Genomic DNA, 15,477 nt, shown 5'->3' with positions numbered 1-15,477 from the left:
GTTATTTTCTTGACTTGCCATATGACTTGTGGGGAGAAGTTAATAAAGAAGAGAATGGAGTTGGGAAGGATTTGTGTGCAAAGATTTTGGGAGAAATTAGTTGCTTTTAGATGGTTGTGGGAGCTATAAAGATAATAAGAGTTTTTTTTTTTTATTGAAAATCTGATTATACAAGAGAAAGAGAAGGAGTGGGAAGGTTATTATTAGTATTAAAATATATTCTCTCCTCATTTATCCTATTTTAATCAGAGATTTATGTGTTGAATTTTAAAAATAGGATGACTGATCCGTTAATTATACTAAAATTCAAGAATTAAAGTGTAATTTATCATTTTAATTATATAATTTATATAATATATTTTATTAGTAATTTTATTTTTTTATAATTTTATAAAATATATAAACAGCATTTATCTAAAATATAATATATAAATTTATAAATATTACAATACAAATTACATTTTATAACTATTTATATAAAGGAATTCAGATATAATATGTATGAACATGAAACTAATATGAGCCAATAAATAATGGGGTGATATGTTTTATTAGTTCTGAGTGTATTGAGCATCTAATATTAAAGTTTTGGATTACATCGTATGATCACAATGTTTTTGATTGACCCTTTTAATCACACAAAGCATTTAATGAGATTTGAAAACCTCTACTTATGGCTACAATTACACACGTCTTCAACTTAGGAGCTTGGATGTACAAATTTTGATAGATTTGAGGTAACATATAATGGCTTAAACTTAACGCCCTCGAAGCTCATTAATGTATTATATATTATCTTGGTCTTGCAAAGGAAGTGGCTCCAGAAACAATGCTGTAATTTTATCTTTCAGACCAGATGGGTTGGTGTAGGAATCATCGAACCTGTAAACAACCTCTGACACTCGAGCTAGGTCAACAAAGAATTGGAGAATAGGCCTCGGAAGATCAGTCGGCCTCATGCATTCTTCGTTGATGTCTTTCCATGCATTTGCACACATTTTCAGAATCTCTTCCACAGCTTTCTTCTCTGAAACATCATGTTCTTTCATGTAGCACTCTACCGCTGAAGCAGTATCCCCTCTCTTTTGTTCCTCCTAAATATTTTCATGCAGCTGGTAGTTAAAACTCATTGATACCATATAATATAGAATGACATTTTGAAAAATCTACGCATCTGGGTATACCTGGTGAGATACTACGTCGTTCAAAAGACGCCCAATTACCTTGGCAGCTTTGAGAATTTTCGGGTTACTTCGAAGCCACTCATATTCCTTGATCCCTACGATCTTTTCCATGCCAACAAAGCCAGCTGCCGCGGCCACGCCGTAGCTGCTTGACTCATAACCATTTGGCAGATAAACATCCAACGACGGCACGTAACCATCATTAAACCACTGAGCCTCAACGCGGTAGGATCTCAACAATTTTTTAAACTAATGAATTAATTTGCAGTAAAAATTCATTAATACCGGCCAACCCAAAGAAAATTATTGATTAAGTTGAATATGTCAAGAATATAGACAAATCTTACTTCTTCCTTCACGTAATAGGCACAAAAGGATCTTCCTTCCTTGCTCGTAATATTCTCTGTTTCCTCAATAAGATTCAATAATTCCTTGTATAAAATTTTCATGTAATCTGGCAGTTCATCAGCAGCATCAATACTGCACCTGAATCACAGTTTTTTTTTTTTTTTGAACTCACTTCTCATTAATTTTATTGGAAGAGCTCACATCTATGTGACTGTGAGTGCAAGAAAAGGACAGCAAACCTGTCGAAAGCTTCAGTGAAGGCATGGACTTCATTTAATGTAGCATATGCATCGTATGTGTCATCAGCCAGTGATACCATTTTCAAATACTTGGCCGTCATCATCCTTGAAAGAGCAAGATGAGGCTCGAAATGATTGGAACATGCCCAGAAATAGAGCTCCACAATTCTGTCTCTCGCATAGGGAAGTTTCTCTGCAAGATTCAACTCTTTCCACCACCTGAAAAATTAATATAGTATTGTAATTAAAAACAACTTATTTCTCTATCCCTCCCAGCTCTCAAAATCAAAGTTTACCTGGCTATCTCCTTGAGCTCTTCCCTGTGCAATAATTGCACTCTATTGAAATCTACTTTTGCAAATTCGAGTAGGGTATCATTTCGAGACTCATCTTTTTCATAGAAAGAGATGTATTGCCTAGCCTCTACTCTTGGTATACCTTTGTGATACGGAAGGATCAGAGCATTCTTTATGCGTTCAGCACAGTGAGGGCTTGATTGCATAGCCAACGAATTCAGGTGTGACCTTGTAAACTCAAGAGCTTCATCAAGAATATCTTCTCCATGAACACTCATAAAACTTGCTTCGTACAAGCTAAGAATGCCTCTCACATCGCTTATGATGCTTTTCTTGAACTCTCCATTGCTGCCTTTGAATTTCTTGAACACATCTATATCATAATAATTTCTCATATCATAATTTAATGGAAATATAATGACCGCTTTTTTAGAGTTCAGAGGAGCTCAGAGCAAGCTATCATTTAAAGATTGTCATGTTGAGCTTACCACAAGTCATTTTAAATCCATGTTGTCTCAAGACTTGAAAAAAGAGAGCTGTTGTGTAGAGATCATAATCATTATCATCAAAGAGTTGAGGAAGGTGATTAAACATATGAGTTAATTGTTGTTCAATTTCGCTCTCAAAATGATAAGATAGACCAAGACGACATAATAAATTGATTAATTCAATACTGTTGATGGGATCACTTGCATCTACCATCAGCATTTCTTTAACCTTCTCTTTGAGCATTTCCACGCGTCTAGTGCATGATTCATATTCCTGAGTAAGTGGTTTGGGCATCTGGTAAAAATTCATGTAAATTTGAGGCTAAGTAAAGTGAATGAACTAATTAAGATGCATATATTCTTTTTATTATTATATTACAGCATCACAAGGCAAAGAGAATTGCTTACCGAGTCCGATGAGGGAAAAGAAAAGTTGTAATAACGCCACGGAGAAGGAGAGAAAACCGAGCCAATAATGTTTTGGTCAGTGCTGGGGCGTTGCACTTCCATTGCTTGCCAGCTCGAAGGAAATGGAGGAGAAAAGTAGCAATAGCTTGCTTCTTATGTTAAGAAATTAAAGGGTTTATATAGAGAGAGAAAAACTTCGGCGCCAACCAGTCATGGATTCAGTAAATTTGTTTAAGGTCAGATTTTAATAAATAATTAATAAAAATAAAATATACAAAATAAATATATATTTTAAAAATCTATAAAAAATAATAAAATATTATAATTAAATTATAATTTATTTAATTTTTTTATTAATTAAAATATATTAATAATCACTTTAGAAATATATTTTCTTTCGATATAAATTAATAATTAATCGATGAATCTCTTATTCTATTATAAAATCTACTTTTAATAATATTTATTAAAGATTTTTTAATAGTATTTATTATAAAAAAAATCTTTAACATTCAAATCCATAAAAATAATAAGATTAAAATAACATACTAATTTGATATAATATTTATTATAAATTTTATTTTTATAAATTAATCTACCCTATTAATTATAGAAACAATATTTTCATTTATTCTTTTAAATTTAAATAATCTAACCTATTATCTATAAAAAAAATAATACTTGATTTATATTTAAGTATTTTTAAATTTAAATTATCTAACCTATTATTCATTAAATTTATATTTTTAAAATTAAATTATTTTTTTAAATTTAAATAGTCCATAAAATTCATTAATTAATAAAAAATTAATCATAAAACACTTTTATTTATAAAAATTTAAAATTTATTTATTTAAATTTAGATAGTTTAACAAATAATTTTAATTATATAAAAAGATTAAAAATTAATTAAGTGAGATAATTGTTTTTTAATAATAAAAATAGTATATAAAATTAAATTATGGAGTTGAAATTTTAAAAATAAAAAATATGAAATATAAAATAAAATAAATAATTAAAATTAAATGAACTAAATAATATGGAAAGTGGAAAAAGATTTATTTGATAGAAAAATTAAAAAAATTTTAATTTTATAAAGTAAAAAATATTTTAATTGAGTAATTTTAGAATAAAGACTAATTAATAATTTTTTTAAATATATAAAAATTTAATAATTTTTCTGTTATATATAAAATTAATTAAATATCCCTAAATGATTTATAATTTTTGAGGGACCATGCCCTTACCCACCGTACCTCCATCCTGGCTGCAACATATTTGAGGCATTTTTTTTTAAATTTTACAATGGATACAATTAAATATTTAATTAAAAATAAATATATATATATATATATAAAAGAGAGTAAAGAGCAACGTTTCTTTCCATTTATTTAATTTTGCAGGCATAAAACCTTGATTCTAGATTTTTCACTTTCACATTGTATTTAATTATTAGACTTTAATGCTTCACCTATTCAAAGTTAAAATATTATTGCCAACATACTTTTAAGTATGCTTTAATTGTTAAAAGAAACTTGAAGTATTTTTTTATTTAATTTAATTTAGCAATCCGTTAGTTTATTTTTTTAATCAAATAATATGTTATTTAAATAATTTTTAAATAAAACACTCACAGATTTAGTTGGACGGTAAAGTCCATCTGAATAAATTTAAAAGATCTCATATTTTACCCTCTCAATTTTCAGTCATCTATTTCGAAAAAATAAAAATCCTTAAATAAAAACTCAATAATTAAGTAAGATAAAGAAAAATATTAAAATAAAATTTAAGAAAAAAAAAGTAATCTATCAATAATTTAATAAATTTATCTCTAACATGCGGGTGAATCACGTGATTCACAATTTATCCTTATGAGCATACAATAATTTAGGTCACATTTGGAAACATAAATTTGTTGTTTTTTATTATTTTTTCTAGAGAAAACGTGCAAAAACCCGCCGTCTTTGTCATTATTTTTCATTATTCTCTTGGAAGTATTTTTAAAATAAAAAAACTTGCTTTTGAAACCAAAAATCTTAGTTGCAGGGATCCTTTTCTGTTATTTATCATATTTGATTTTCTTTTATTCCAGTGATTGTTCTTACTGTTTTCAACTAGTCCCTTTTGTCAAATTAACTCTCCTTTTTCTATTATTTATCACAATTTCCTTTCTTTTATTCCACTTGTTGTTCAAACTACTCCAATTAATTAATCTTTTATTGCATGTTTTTAACTTACATGATTCTTTATTAGTGGTTAGTCCACTAAATTTGCATCCTTTTTATTTATTTCAGTAGTTATTGCTTGCATGATTCTTTATTAATTAGTGGTTAGTCCACTAAATTTGCATCCTTTTTATTTATTTCAGTAGTTATTGCTTGCATGATTCTTTATTAATTAGTGGTTAGTCCACTAAATCTGCAACTGCATCTCTTTTTTTATGGCCTATTATTTATCACATTTTCCTGTCTATTCCATTACTTGTTCTTTATTAGTGGTTACTCATAAGAAACATAATATAGAAAGAAAAAAGAAAAAGGAAAAGGAAACTGTTGTTGAAAATTAGAAACAATTTTTTGAAGTTAGCAAGCCAGAAAGTGTCGTACAGACTGAAGTAGAAGAAGATACGGGAAACTAAGTGGGGGAAACAATTGAAGCTAAAAAGCTCCCTTTGCAGCCTAAGGATGGTAAAAAGAAGGTCAACAATCTATCAACCAGGTTGCCCAAGTAGCTGAGAATATACAACACCTGATTTTCATTCCCACCCACTTGGAATAAAGAACACGTGTGTGCCATCACGATTTATGCTGCCACAGGCTTTTTTTAAAAGCATAGGCGTTTAATAGATCACCTATTAGTGCAACGGCACATTATAAATATTAAATGCATATGATGACGCATTTGGCACATACACACACAAAAGGTAACGCCATGAAGTGGTCCAATTTAGACATTTCACAGCCAATACATTAAATAATTACATCTAATATGAACCCAAGAAAGTGGATCCCTCCATTGAATAAATTAAATATTACCCGCTTACTTGTGTTTTAGGTCCATGAGTAAAATTTTCTTTCTTAGAATCGTCGAAAACTTCCCAATCAAAATTGTGCAAAACAGTGCAATTAGAAGCACCAGATTGGCCATAACAAAAGACAGACCTGGACATATATTCTCCTCACAGCCCCATGTGTAAAGTTCACAATTCCATAGTCCAAAAATATCTATGGATAAAACTTCTCGGCATCATCACAATAATCTGGATCCCTTCCAACATTCGAGCGCCCATGCATTCACAGTGACTTCAGTCTTAATGGGCATATATCGTATCCATTGACTTGCGCTATTTTCTCTGGGAGCTAGCAAAGGACCTGAGGGGTGTTGTCTCAGAGTTTCTTCGATCACTGCCTTCAAGTACTTCAATTCTTCAAGCCCTGTTTCCCCAACATTTATTTTTCTAGCAAGAACTTGCATGACTTCTTCTCGTGTTTTCTTCATCCCTCCTGGTTTTTTTCTTTATCAGTTCTGATACTGCCCATTCTACCACGGCAAACGTATTATCCTTGAACAGGATAATTATCACCTTCAGTAAAACAAGCTATGTTTTTAAAGTAAACAACTTATCAATTCGTGAAAGGTAATACTAACCAGGAGAATTGCGCCAAGTCCTCAAGATTCAGCAGAGTATGAACAAGATATCCCACTCAGCTTCACCCTTATCACCATTGGTCTTTGCTATTGCCCTCTAGTTCTATGTTCATTGATTATGTTTTCCACCACCATAACCACATTATTATGCAATTTATCCCCTTAATCACACAAAGCAATTTAACAGAGGGGAAAAACTCTGCAACTGTAAAAGCCTTCTATCATCTTAAGGGCTTCTTTAGCAAGTGATGTGAATGCTTGTTGGTCTTTGCATTTCTTGCCAAAGGCTGCTCTTGAAATGATAGAAAAGACTTCATGGTATTCGATTCCTCCTCTTCTCTGATTGATTGGAACAATTGCAAAATTCTTGAACTAAGAAGCTCCAGTGTACAAATTTCTGTAGCTGCCTCCAGTAGTCTCTGTATGATGCAAAAGATAAAAAAAACCTCGGCTGTAAAATGCTTCAGCAACCAACACAAAGGGCCTTTAAGCATATATTTAACAGATTGAGGACAATATAACGACCAAAATTTCCAGTTACCTGAAATATGTAGCATAAGTAGGGCATGAAGCTCCACCGGAGGCAAATGACATTACCAGTGAAAGTCACTGAGGAACAGTCATCCGTTCATCCTGGACATACTATCCCCAAAAGCAGCACAAAGTCAAAAGAAGGAATGTACCTCAGTACCTGAATGTTGAGATGACCAGAAGCGTTAACACCAGTTGACATACTCAATCTAAGAACCATTTTTCCCACCATTTTTAGAATCAGCTTACGACAAGAGCGTCCAACTCTGTGACATAAACCTTCCAATCTCTCAAATGAGGGGCCAAACAAATAAACCAGCATCATCAAGCTGGCTGTAAAAGTACAGTGTTCTTTTTCATGGAATGTATATAACTGTATCCAGGATTCTTTTTCAAATTTCTCTCTTCCATTAAGTTTCTCATCTTCCAAACATTGTCCCATGCACCAACTGCAGCATATATGCCTGCTAACGCAACATAATTTGCAGAATTTTCTGGATCCATATTGAAAAGGTGTGTGGCTGCTGCTTCTCCAAGAGACATACTGCCATAAATGCTGCATGCTCCTAGAATGGCACCCCATAACGATGCATTAGGTTTAATATTCATCTTGCATATCATATTATAGGCTGCTTCCAAATGCCCTCCACGTGCAAAAAGATCAATCAAGCAAGAAAAATGCTCATCTCGTGGCAGGATATGATATTTGTTAATCATATTATGGAAGCATTCCCATCCTTCATCAGTCAATCCTGAATGACTGCAAGCAAAGAGAAGAGACAAGAATGTAATATCATTTGGATTCAAACCTTCATATTCCATCTTCTTGTACAGAGCAATTGCTTCATGTCCATATCCATGCTTCCCATAGCCAGTAATCAATGAAGTCCATGAAATCACATTTTTCTCCTCCATCTCATAAAAAGCATAAGTAGCATCCTCAATTTCTCCGGATTTTGCATACATATCAACCAGAGCATTGCCTGTGGCCACATCATAACTACGTTTATATTTTAAAGCAAACGCATGAATTTGTCTTCCCATGATCAGGCATGCTGAGTTGGCACATATATTAAGCATGGCACAGAAGGTAACATCATCTATCTGCATGTGTATCAGCTGTATTTCCTTGAAAAGATACAGGGCCTTCCAGCTATAGCTACTGCTGAGTGCATATCCAGTCGTGAGGGCAGTAAAAGATATTACATCTTTCTTTACCATGTTCTTGTATAAATCATAAGCACTTTCTATGCTTTCACATTTTGAATACGCATCAATTAATGACCCATTCAAATCAACATGTGATCCAAGCCCGAGTTGGATGATAATTCCATGAATTTGCCAGACTTTGATCAGGTCATTAGCCCTACTGGATGCCTTTAAAACACTCCCCATGGTGAAACAATCAGGGATTACACCTATTTAAACTTTAGTATATCAAAAAGACTAGAGAAAGCTGAATATATACACACACACACAACAAAAATAGCAAGATTACAAGAAAATTTTCCACACATCATTATTAAAAAAAAGGAGCATTCTTAAAAAAGGAAGCAAAAGAAAAACTAAGGAAAAGGCATGCCATCAAAATTCTGTTAAAAAGGAGCCACACTTCATCAGTACATTATCCTCTTCCCAATAGACTCTGCCTTTCTCCATTTAGCAATTTCTTATTTATACCAAAAAAACCGAAATTTTGTATCTAAAACCACTTGATAAATATTAACCATTTCAAGAAGTGGCTGCAGTGCCTATCAGACGCGCCTAATAAGAAATATACGAATATGATAGGCAAAGAAAAACCTGTCTCAAAAAATATAGGGCAAGAAGAGACAAATTCGAAAGTATCAAATACAAAAAGGTCCGCGCTCGAGAGAAATAAAAGAAGATGAAGAAGAAATCCATACCTTCTCCCATCATTGCACGAAACATCCGAAATGAATCATCTGCCAAACCATGAACAGCATAACCACCAATCATTGCGTTCCAGGAAACCACATCCCTCTCAGCCATTGTTCCAAATAAGTAGCAAGCATCCTCCATGTTGCCGCACTTGGAATGCAGATCAACCAATGCACTTTGCACAAACAAGTTACCTAGGAACCTACTTTTCTGGATGCACCCTTGTATTTGCATCCCTCTATACAAACACCTCAAACCAGTAGACGCCCTCAAAACGCTCCCATAAGTGAATTGATTTGCCCTAACACCCGCTCGACTCATTTCTGAAAATATTAACAATGCGTCTTGGTAATACCCATTTTGTGTATACCCAGAAATTTGAGCTGTCCATGACACCACAGTTCTTTCAGGCATTCTATCAAAAACCTTGCGAGCAGTGACAGTATCACCCAGTTTTACATAAAAAACAACCAATTTGGTGCTTAAGCTGACATTTGAATCTAACCCATTTCTTATTATGTGGCTGTGGACCAAAAGACCTCGTTTTAAGTCTTTCATTTCGGTGCAGCATCGCAAGATGCTCATACACTCTGAGTAGTCCAAGTGAGTTAGTCTGATGAGTTTGAGGTTTCCAGTTTCTGATAGCGTTGCTGGGTTGCCTAGTGAATGGACGTGTTGTTTCAATAAAGTGAGATGGAACCCGTTGTATTTACTCGTTGTCAGGAGAACACCTCTCATGATCTGGTTAATTGTCATCTCGCAGAGATTTTCTGGAGGGAAAGGAACTCCCTTTGTCCGACGGATTATTCAGTGGCGCCAGCTCTCTGCCTTATTTGAGAGTGTTGCAATGCATAGATTGCAGCCATTCATCCCAATTGGTTTCCATTAACTCGTTTGACTTCGACGAAATTGCTAATCATCTCGCCCCAATCCCTACGGTGTCCACTGTACAATACCAAATTAGTAAATTTTGCATTTTCTTATACTAATTTCACATTTATTACAAAAGTTGCCCAAGGTGGCATAACTAGAAACCTTAAACGACACCGTTAGACGCTCCATCGTCACCGTACGGCTTTTCCTCTTTTCATCGTCCGATTTAATAATTCTATTGCTATATACTGTCTCCCTCTGCAAGAAACCTCTATGATCGTCGAGCTTGCTTCCTTACTGTTGAAACTCTAGATTTGATCTTCTAGGTAAACATTCTAAAACCCTAACCTAAATTATTCTACTCCAATCGTTTATCTTCGATAACCAAACAGAAAGTTACAATTTTTTCTTTCTTTCTTCAGTGCAAAATGGGCGACAGTCAGTACTCATTTTCTCTCACCACTTTCAGGTTCGGCATTACAACTTTCAACTACGTGCTTTATTTTGATTCCTCACTTTGATTTCTGTAATATGATTTTGGTTGTTTTCCCCCCATTCTTTTATATTGCAGTCCTTCTGGAAAGCTTGTTCAGATTGAACATGCCCTAACAGCAGTTGGATCGGGCCAAACATCTTTGGGAATCAAAGGTGAATTAACGCATTTCCGCTCCTTGAATGGATTATTTGATCTTAACTTTTCACTGTACTGGATTTATTTATGTATAGATATAAATTGGGTTTGAAATTCTCTTTGCTGTATATGATAATACTAGTTGTTTGAACTACTACCTATCGAATTTGGATTAGTATCTCCTTTTACGTTGAAGCATTTCGCTTGTTATTTGTTTAAAATCTGTTGACTATTGGTGGCGGCTTTGGTAAGCTCCAAACCCAGTTCAGTTGGGATTAACAGTTGGTTTGATATGAATGAGTTGGGAGTTTACTGAAACATGGTCTGACTAAGTAAAGAATAGGTCTTTGCTTTAGTATGAGTGAGTTGGGAGTTTCAATGTGACTCGAACATAGTAAATATGGTATGATTAATTAAAGAATAGGTATTTGCATTGTTATAACTCTTCCGATTGACATAAAAAATTTAACTCCAAATTGGTTATTATTGATGCTTTTCTTCTATTGTTAGTGACATAATCATCTGGTGGTTGCAGCTGCTAATGGTGTTGTCATCGCAACAGAGAAGAAGTTACCATCTATTTTAGTTGATGAAACATCGGTAAGAGACATTTCTTCTTTATTCTTTCACAACATTTTCCTCTTTATTCTTCCACTTTCTAGTCTTCTCTTTTTTTTAAAAAAAAAATCATCTCTTTGTGGCAGGTTCAAAAGATTCAGATACTAACACCTAACATTGGAGTTGTCTATAGGTTCGTTTTCTGATTCATGTTTGACTAATTTCAAGCGAAGTTATTTTACATTACCAGTGTCAGCATAGAGTAGCAAGCCTTGTCAAGATTTGCAAAATTTATACTTCTAGGTATTTATTTTTCTAGAGAATCTAAATTAGGGTCCACTACAGTAAATTTTTTGTGCACTTTGTGTGTTGGCGTTTATGGGACTAGGTAACTACTTTTTATTTATTTTTCTGGAGACATCATGTCACCCCATTTCATCACATCTCATGATATGAAGGGCATGTTTGGTATTGTTGTCGGGACTGCTGTTGAGAAAAACACTTTCTTAAAAATATTATTTAGAAAATATTAAAAAATAATTAAAAATTATTTTTGACATAATTTAGTCATAAGAACACTAAAATAACAAAACAATTTTTCCCAAACTAATTTTCCAACATCATCTAAAATGGTACTTTTTCAAAAAAGCATTTTTTTGAGCCTCAAACTCAATGCCAAACACCCCCTAATTTTGAAGTGATATCCTTTTATATGTCTGCTAGTGATGATTCTTTAGCCCCCTGTAGTCTTAATTCAATCTTCACTTGTTTTTGCAGCGGCATGGGTCCTGATTTTCGAGTTCTGGTTCGAAAAAGCAGGAAGCAGGCAGAGCAATATCACCGACTATACAAAGTACTCCTTCAGCACTCCTCATTCTTGTCCAACTTTGTCCTTAAAAGGCTTAGTGGCTCTCTAGCTAATCCTTGATATTCACCTAGGATGCTACTATTGTGCAATTTGATTTGATGAATTGATGACACTATTCTTCAGGAACCTATCCCTGTTACACAACTTGTAAGGGAAACTGCTGCTGTCATGCAGGAGTTCACTCAGTCTGGGTAATTGTCACTTAATTTATCTCATGTTGTATCCCAACTGTTTTTAATAAGAATAAGGGTTACTAACTACTGTTAACTTTGTCTGATCTGGTCCTGCTTTTTCCACAAATTTACATCGTATTTGTTGCCTGCTTAAGTTTGGAGAAAGCAAAGAGATTTATTCAATGAACCAGATATCTTGTTAGCTTTGGTATACACTACTAGATAAAGGCCCCTTTTTTTCACACTGATTTCTTCCTTTTTTTTCTGGTAGTGGTGTCAGGCCTTTTGGTGTATCACTATTGGTTGCAGGGTATGATGACAAGGGTCCACAATTATATCAGGTAGCTCCATTTCTTCCGTTTGGACTTGCAACTTCTTTTGTTCATATATTAAATTCCAAGCTGGTGTAGTCATTTTATATGACTATGGTGGAAATTACCTTACTAATGTGATCTTTAAAATCATTTTGAACCTCTTTTGGAACAAGATCGCACATGCTGTTTAAATGTCATGTTGTTTGCATGGAGAACAACATAATCATAAGTAACTAGGTTTCGGTGGCCATCAATCGCTCTTTAGCAGCATGCTTTATTTGGAAAAGCTAAAAACTTGGATTGCTTTGCTTTTAAAACCAACCAAAAAAAAAGAAGAAAAGTTTAGGCCAAGCCAACACTGTTTGGAAAATGCAATCTCCAGCATTTCTTCTCTCTAAGTGACCTTTCTGCCATGAAAATCTGCCCCAAAAGCTGCCAATTTGATTTGATTGATTTCCTGTATGTCACATTATGCTCTAGGTGGATCCATCAGGTTCATATTTCTCTTGGAAAGCTTCAGCTATGGGGAAAAATGTTTCTAATGCAAAGACCTTTCTTGAGAAGAGGTATGCTTAAATTGTTGGTTGTATTTAAATAAAGGGAAAATTACTTTTTATCTCTGAGATATGTCATAATTAACGAATTTGTCTCTCTATTTTTAGAGCCTAACGCTTTAATCTTTGGAGTTTAATTCTGTCAAAATCTGATGTACCTCTGTCAAAAACACCATTATTGAAAGGATAAATGTCCAAATTATCTTTTTTCAAATCCAACATTTTAGTCCCGAAATTTTAATTCCATCAAAATAATAGGTCCCTGTCTCACTGTCACCTGCTGCTTGCGTCGCTTACCAATCGCCGTCACCCATCACTCGCATCTCTCCCTGTTCACCATCGTTTACGGCTTAGGTCGCTCGTCATCTCGCGTCCCCTAATGCTCGTCATCACGTGCGGCTTGGTTGTCCACCATCGCACGCTATTTCTCACCATCTCATGTTGCTGGTCATCCACCACTGCTCATTGCTAGCTGCTCGTTGTCTCCCTCTTTCCTTCATCCCCTTCAACAAGACATGAATCATGAACATGATTTAGGAATTTGCTGAGGATGAAGAGGATTTGGGAATTTGAAGGGTGTAAGTAATTGTTTTCATTGATAAGGGTATTTTTGAAACTATATTTTAATTTCTTTCATTTGACCAAGCTAAAATTATTGACCTAACAGAATTTTTGAACGGAGGGACCTCTAGTTTTGACGGAATTGAACTTCAGGAATTAGAGTGTTGGAATTAGAGTGTTGGGTTTTAAAAATAAATGGACAAATCCATTAATTATATTATACTTAAGAGACGAAAAAGCAATTTTCCCTTAATAAAATATTTTTAGCTACATTGTAATAATTGTTGTTTCAACTCAAGCCATGTTTGGATATTAGGATGAATGGAGCAGCATGTCTTTCTGAAATTGCAAATTATTGTTAGTTATTCATGTATATCTTTTATCGCTATATATTATTGTCCAAGGGTAGGAAGAAAAGTATAAATTTATGGAGCTCATATGCTTGATTACTTTCAACTGAGGTTGCATTATGTCATGAGTTTTTATATAATACCAGCAGTCACATACTTTCTTTCATTTAGGTATACGGATGATATGGAGCTTGATGATGCAGTTCATACAGCAATATTAACATTAAAAGAAGGGTAGGCCCATATCATTTCTGTTATTCCAGCATATCTTGTACTTTTTTAGTAGTTAGTAATGATCTTAATGGTTGTCGTCTTCCTTTTCCTCTTGCATAAATATTATCTCTTTACTATGTTTATTTGTTGCGTTTTATATCACCTCTACGTGAGTTTGTTATTTATTTACTGGAAAGTTGTGTATTGAGCTTGAAATAAATAAATAAATGTAGTGTTACAACAGCGTACAGAAAGTCTGGTTTTTAAACTGAATAAAATGGAGAAAAGGGATCTCTGCAGCCCACTCCAAACGTTTTGGGCTGTATCCCTGGTTGTGTTGGGTATAAAGCTTCTAATATCTCAAAGTGGGTTGGCGCTGTATAATTCATTTTATTTACTCATGTTTTTGGAGCATATTAAAGCTCGACTCATGACTTCTAAGCTTATAGCATGCATCTAATATGATTGCATAATAACTTGTGTGTTCATGCAAGATTTTGTGTCCCCAGAAGTTTCTTGCTTTATTGTATTAATTGGCTTGAAGGACAAATCTGAGGCAACCTTTTCTCCCTGCATTTTTGTAGGTTTGAAGGACAAATCTCAGGCAAAAACATTGAGATTGGTATAATTGGTACAGACAAAAAATTCAGGTAATGCTTCTTCTCATACAACTTATTTAATGTATCAAAGTAAAAAAAATTTTTAAAGAAAAAAAAGCAATGGAAACATTTGGCCGCTAATATACTTTTGGCTCTTCTTATTTGTTTTTTAATTTCTTGTTGTAGGGTACTAACTGCTGCTGAAATCGATGATTACTTGGCTGAAGTGGAGTAGCCTGTTTTCTGTTCTGATGCAGCTTGAAAGAAAATTGTCAATTTCACTTTCCTAAAGATAGAAATTATTTGTGACATTGGTTCCGAACTTTAACTTTTGATGAAGTAGTCTTAGACTTTTAGTGTTGCTTAGGAGTTGTTGTTGTTCCTTTCATCAATGAAAACTTAACAGCATGATTGCGTTGCCGTTTCTTGGTCCACACTAAGACCAAATTCGTCTGCGTACATGCTTGCATTATTTATTGTTTTGGGTGCTCAAGATTTTTCTTTTTCCCAGTTGAACAAGAGATTTTATATCCAATTCAGTGAAAGTGTGTTCTAATGTTACTTTGTTATTTATTCACTTATAGGGTGGTATTACAAATTATTTCTCTTTGGGATGGCTGAGTGGTTAAATACCTGACTAACTAGGTAGCGCTAAAAGTAAGAAATATAAAGCCGAGATTTAAAAGTTGAAAATACTTTCACCATACGAAATGGGTATTGAAAATATTGCAGGATTAAT

General features: G+C 33.7%; 3 protein-coding genes across 3 annotated transcripts; 1 reads left to right on the top strand and 2 right to left on the bottom strand.

Annotated features, from left to right (window-relative positions):
* Positions 1-525: 525 nt before the first annotated feature.
* On the bottom strand, positions 526-3,097 carry LOC110618172 (probable terpene synthase 6). The gene is made up of 7 exons (XM_021761255.2): positions 2,964-3,097; positions 2,556-2,850; positions 2,068-2,440; positions 1,772-1,990; positions 1,532-1,670; positions 1,185-1,433; positions 526-1,094 (listed from the first exon to the last, which is right to left on the bottom strand). The coding sequence occupies exons 1-7, from the start codon at positions 3,063-3,065 to the stop codon at positions 786-788; spliced, it is 1,686 nt and encodes a 561-aa protein (XP_021616947.1). The 5' UTR covers positions 3,066-3,097; the 3' UTR covers positions 526-785.
* Positions 3,098-5,936: 2,839 nt separating this feature from the next.
* LOC110617210 (pentatricopeptide repeat-containing protein At3g20730) lies at positions 5,937-10,009 on the bottom strand. Its single transcript, XM_021759853.2, has 4 exons — positions 9,050-10,009; positions 7,153-8,560; positions 6,612-7,030; positions 5,937-6,525 (listed from the first exon to the last, which is right to left on the bottom strand). Exons 1-2 carry the CDS (start codon positions 9,798-9,800, stop codon positions 7,467-7,469), a joined length of 1,845 nt encoding a protein of 614 aa, XP_021615545.1. The 5' UTR covers positions 9,801-10,009; the 3' UTR covers positions 5,937-6,525; positions 6,612-7,030; positions 7,153-7,466.
* Positions 10,010-10,090: 81 nt separating this feature from the next.
* Positions 10,091-15,299, top strand: LOC110617212 (proteasome subunit alpha type-2-B). The gene is made up of 12 exons (XM_021759856.2): positions 10,091-10,243; positions 10,340-10,386; positions 10,489-10,565; positions 11,084-11,148; positions 11,253-11,299; positions 11,884-11,959; positions 12,098-12,165; positions 12,419-12,488; positions 12,942-13,027; positions 14,098-14,160; positions 14,724-14,789; positions 14,925-15,299. The coding sequence occupies exons 2-12, from the start codon at positions 10,346-10,348 to the stop codon at positions 14,971-14,973; spliced, it is 708 nt and encodes a 235-aa protein (XP_021615548.1). The 5' UTR covers positions 10,091-10,243; positions 10,340-10,345; the 3' UTR covers positions 14,974-15,299.
* The last annotated feature ends 178 nt before the right edge of the window (positions 15,300-15,477 follow it).

Source organism: Manihot esculenta, chromosome 6, assembly GCF_001659605.2.
Source record: "Manihot esculenta cultivar AM560-2 chromosome 6, M.esculenta_v8, whole genome shotgun sequence".
Classification (NCBI taxonomy): domain Eukaryota; kingdom Viridiplantae; phylum Streptophyta; class Magnoliopsida; order Malpighiales; family Euphorbiaceae; genus Manihot; species Manihot esculenta.
Note: the sequence above shows the minus strand (reverse complement) of the source record. Positions and strands in the feature narration are given on the sequence as shown.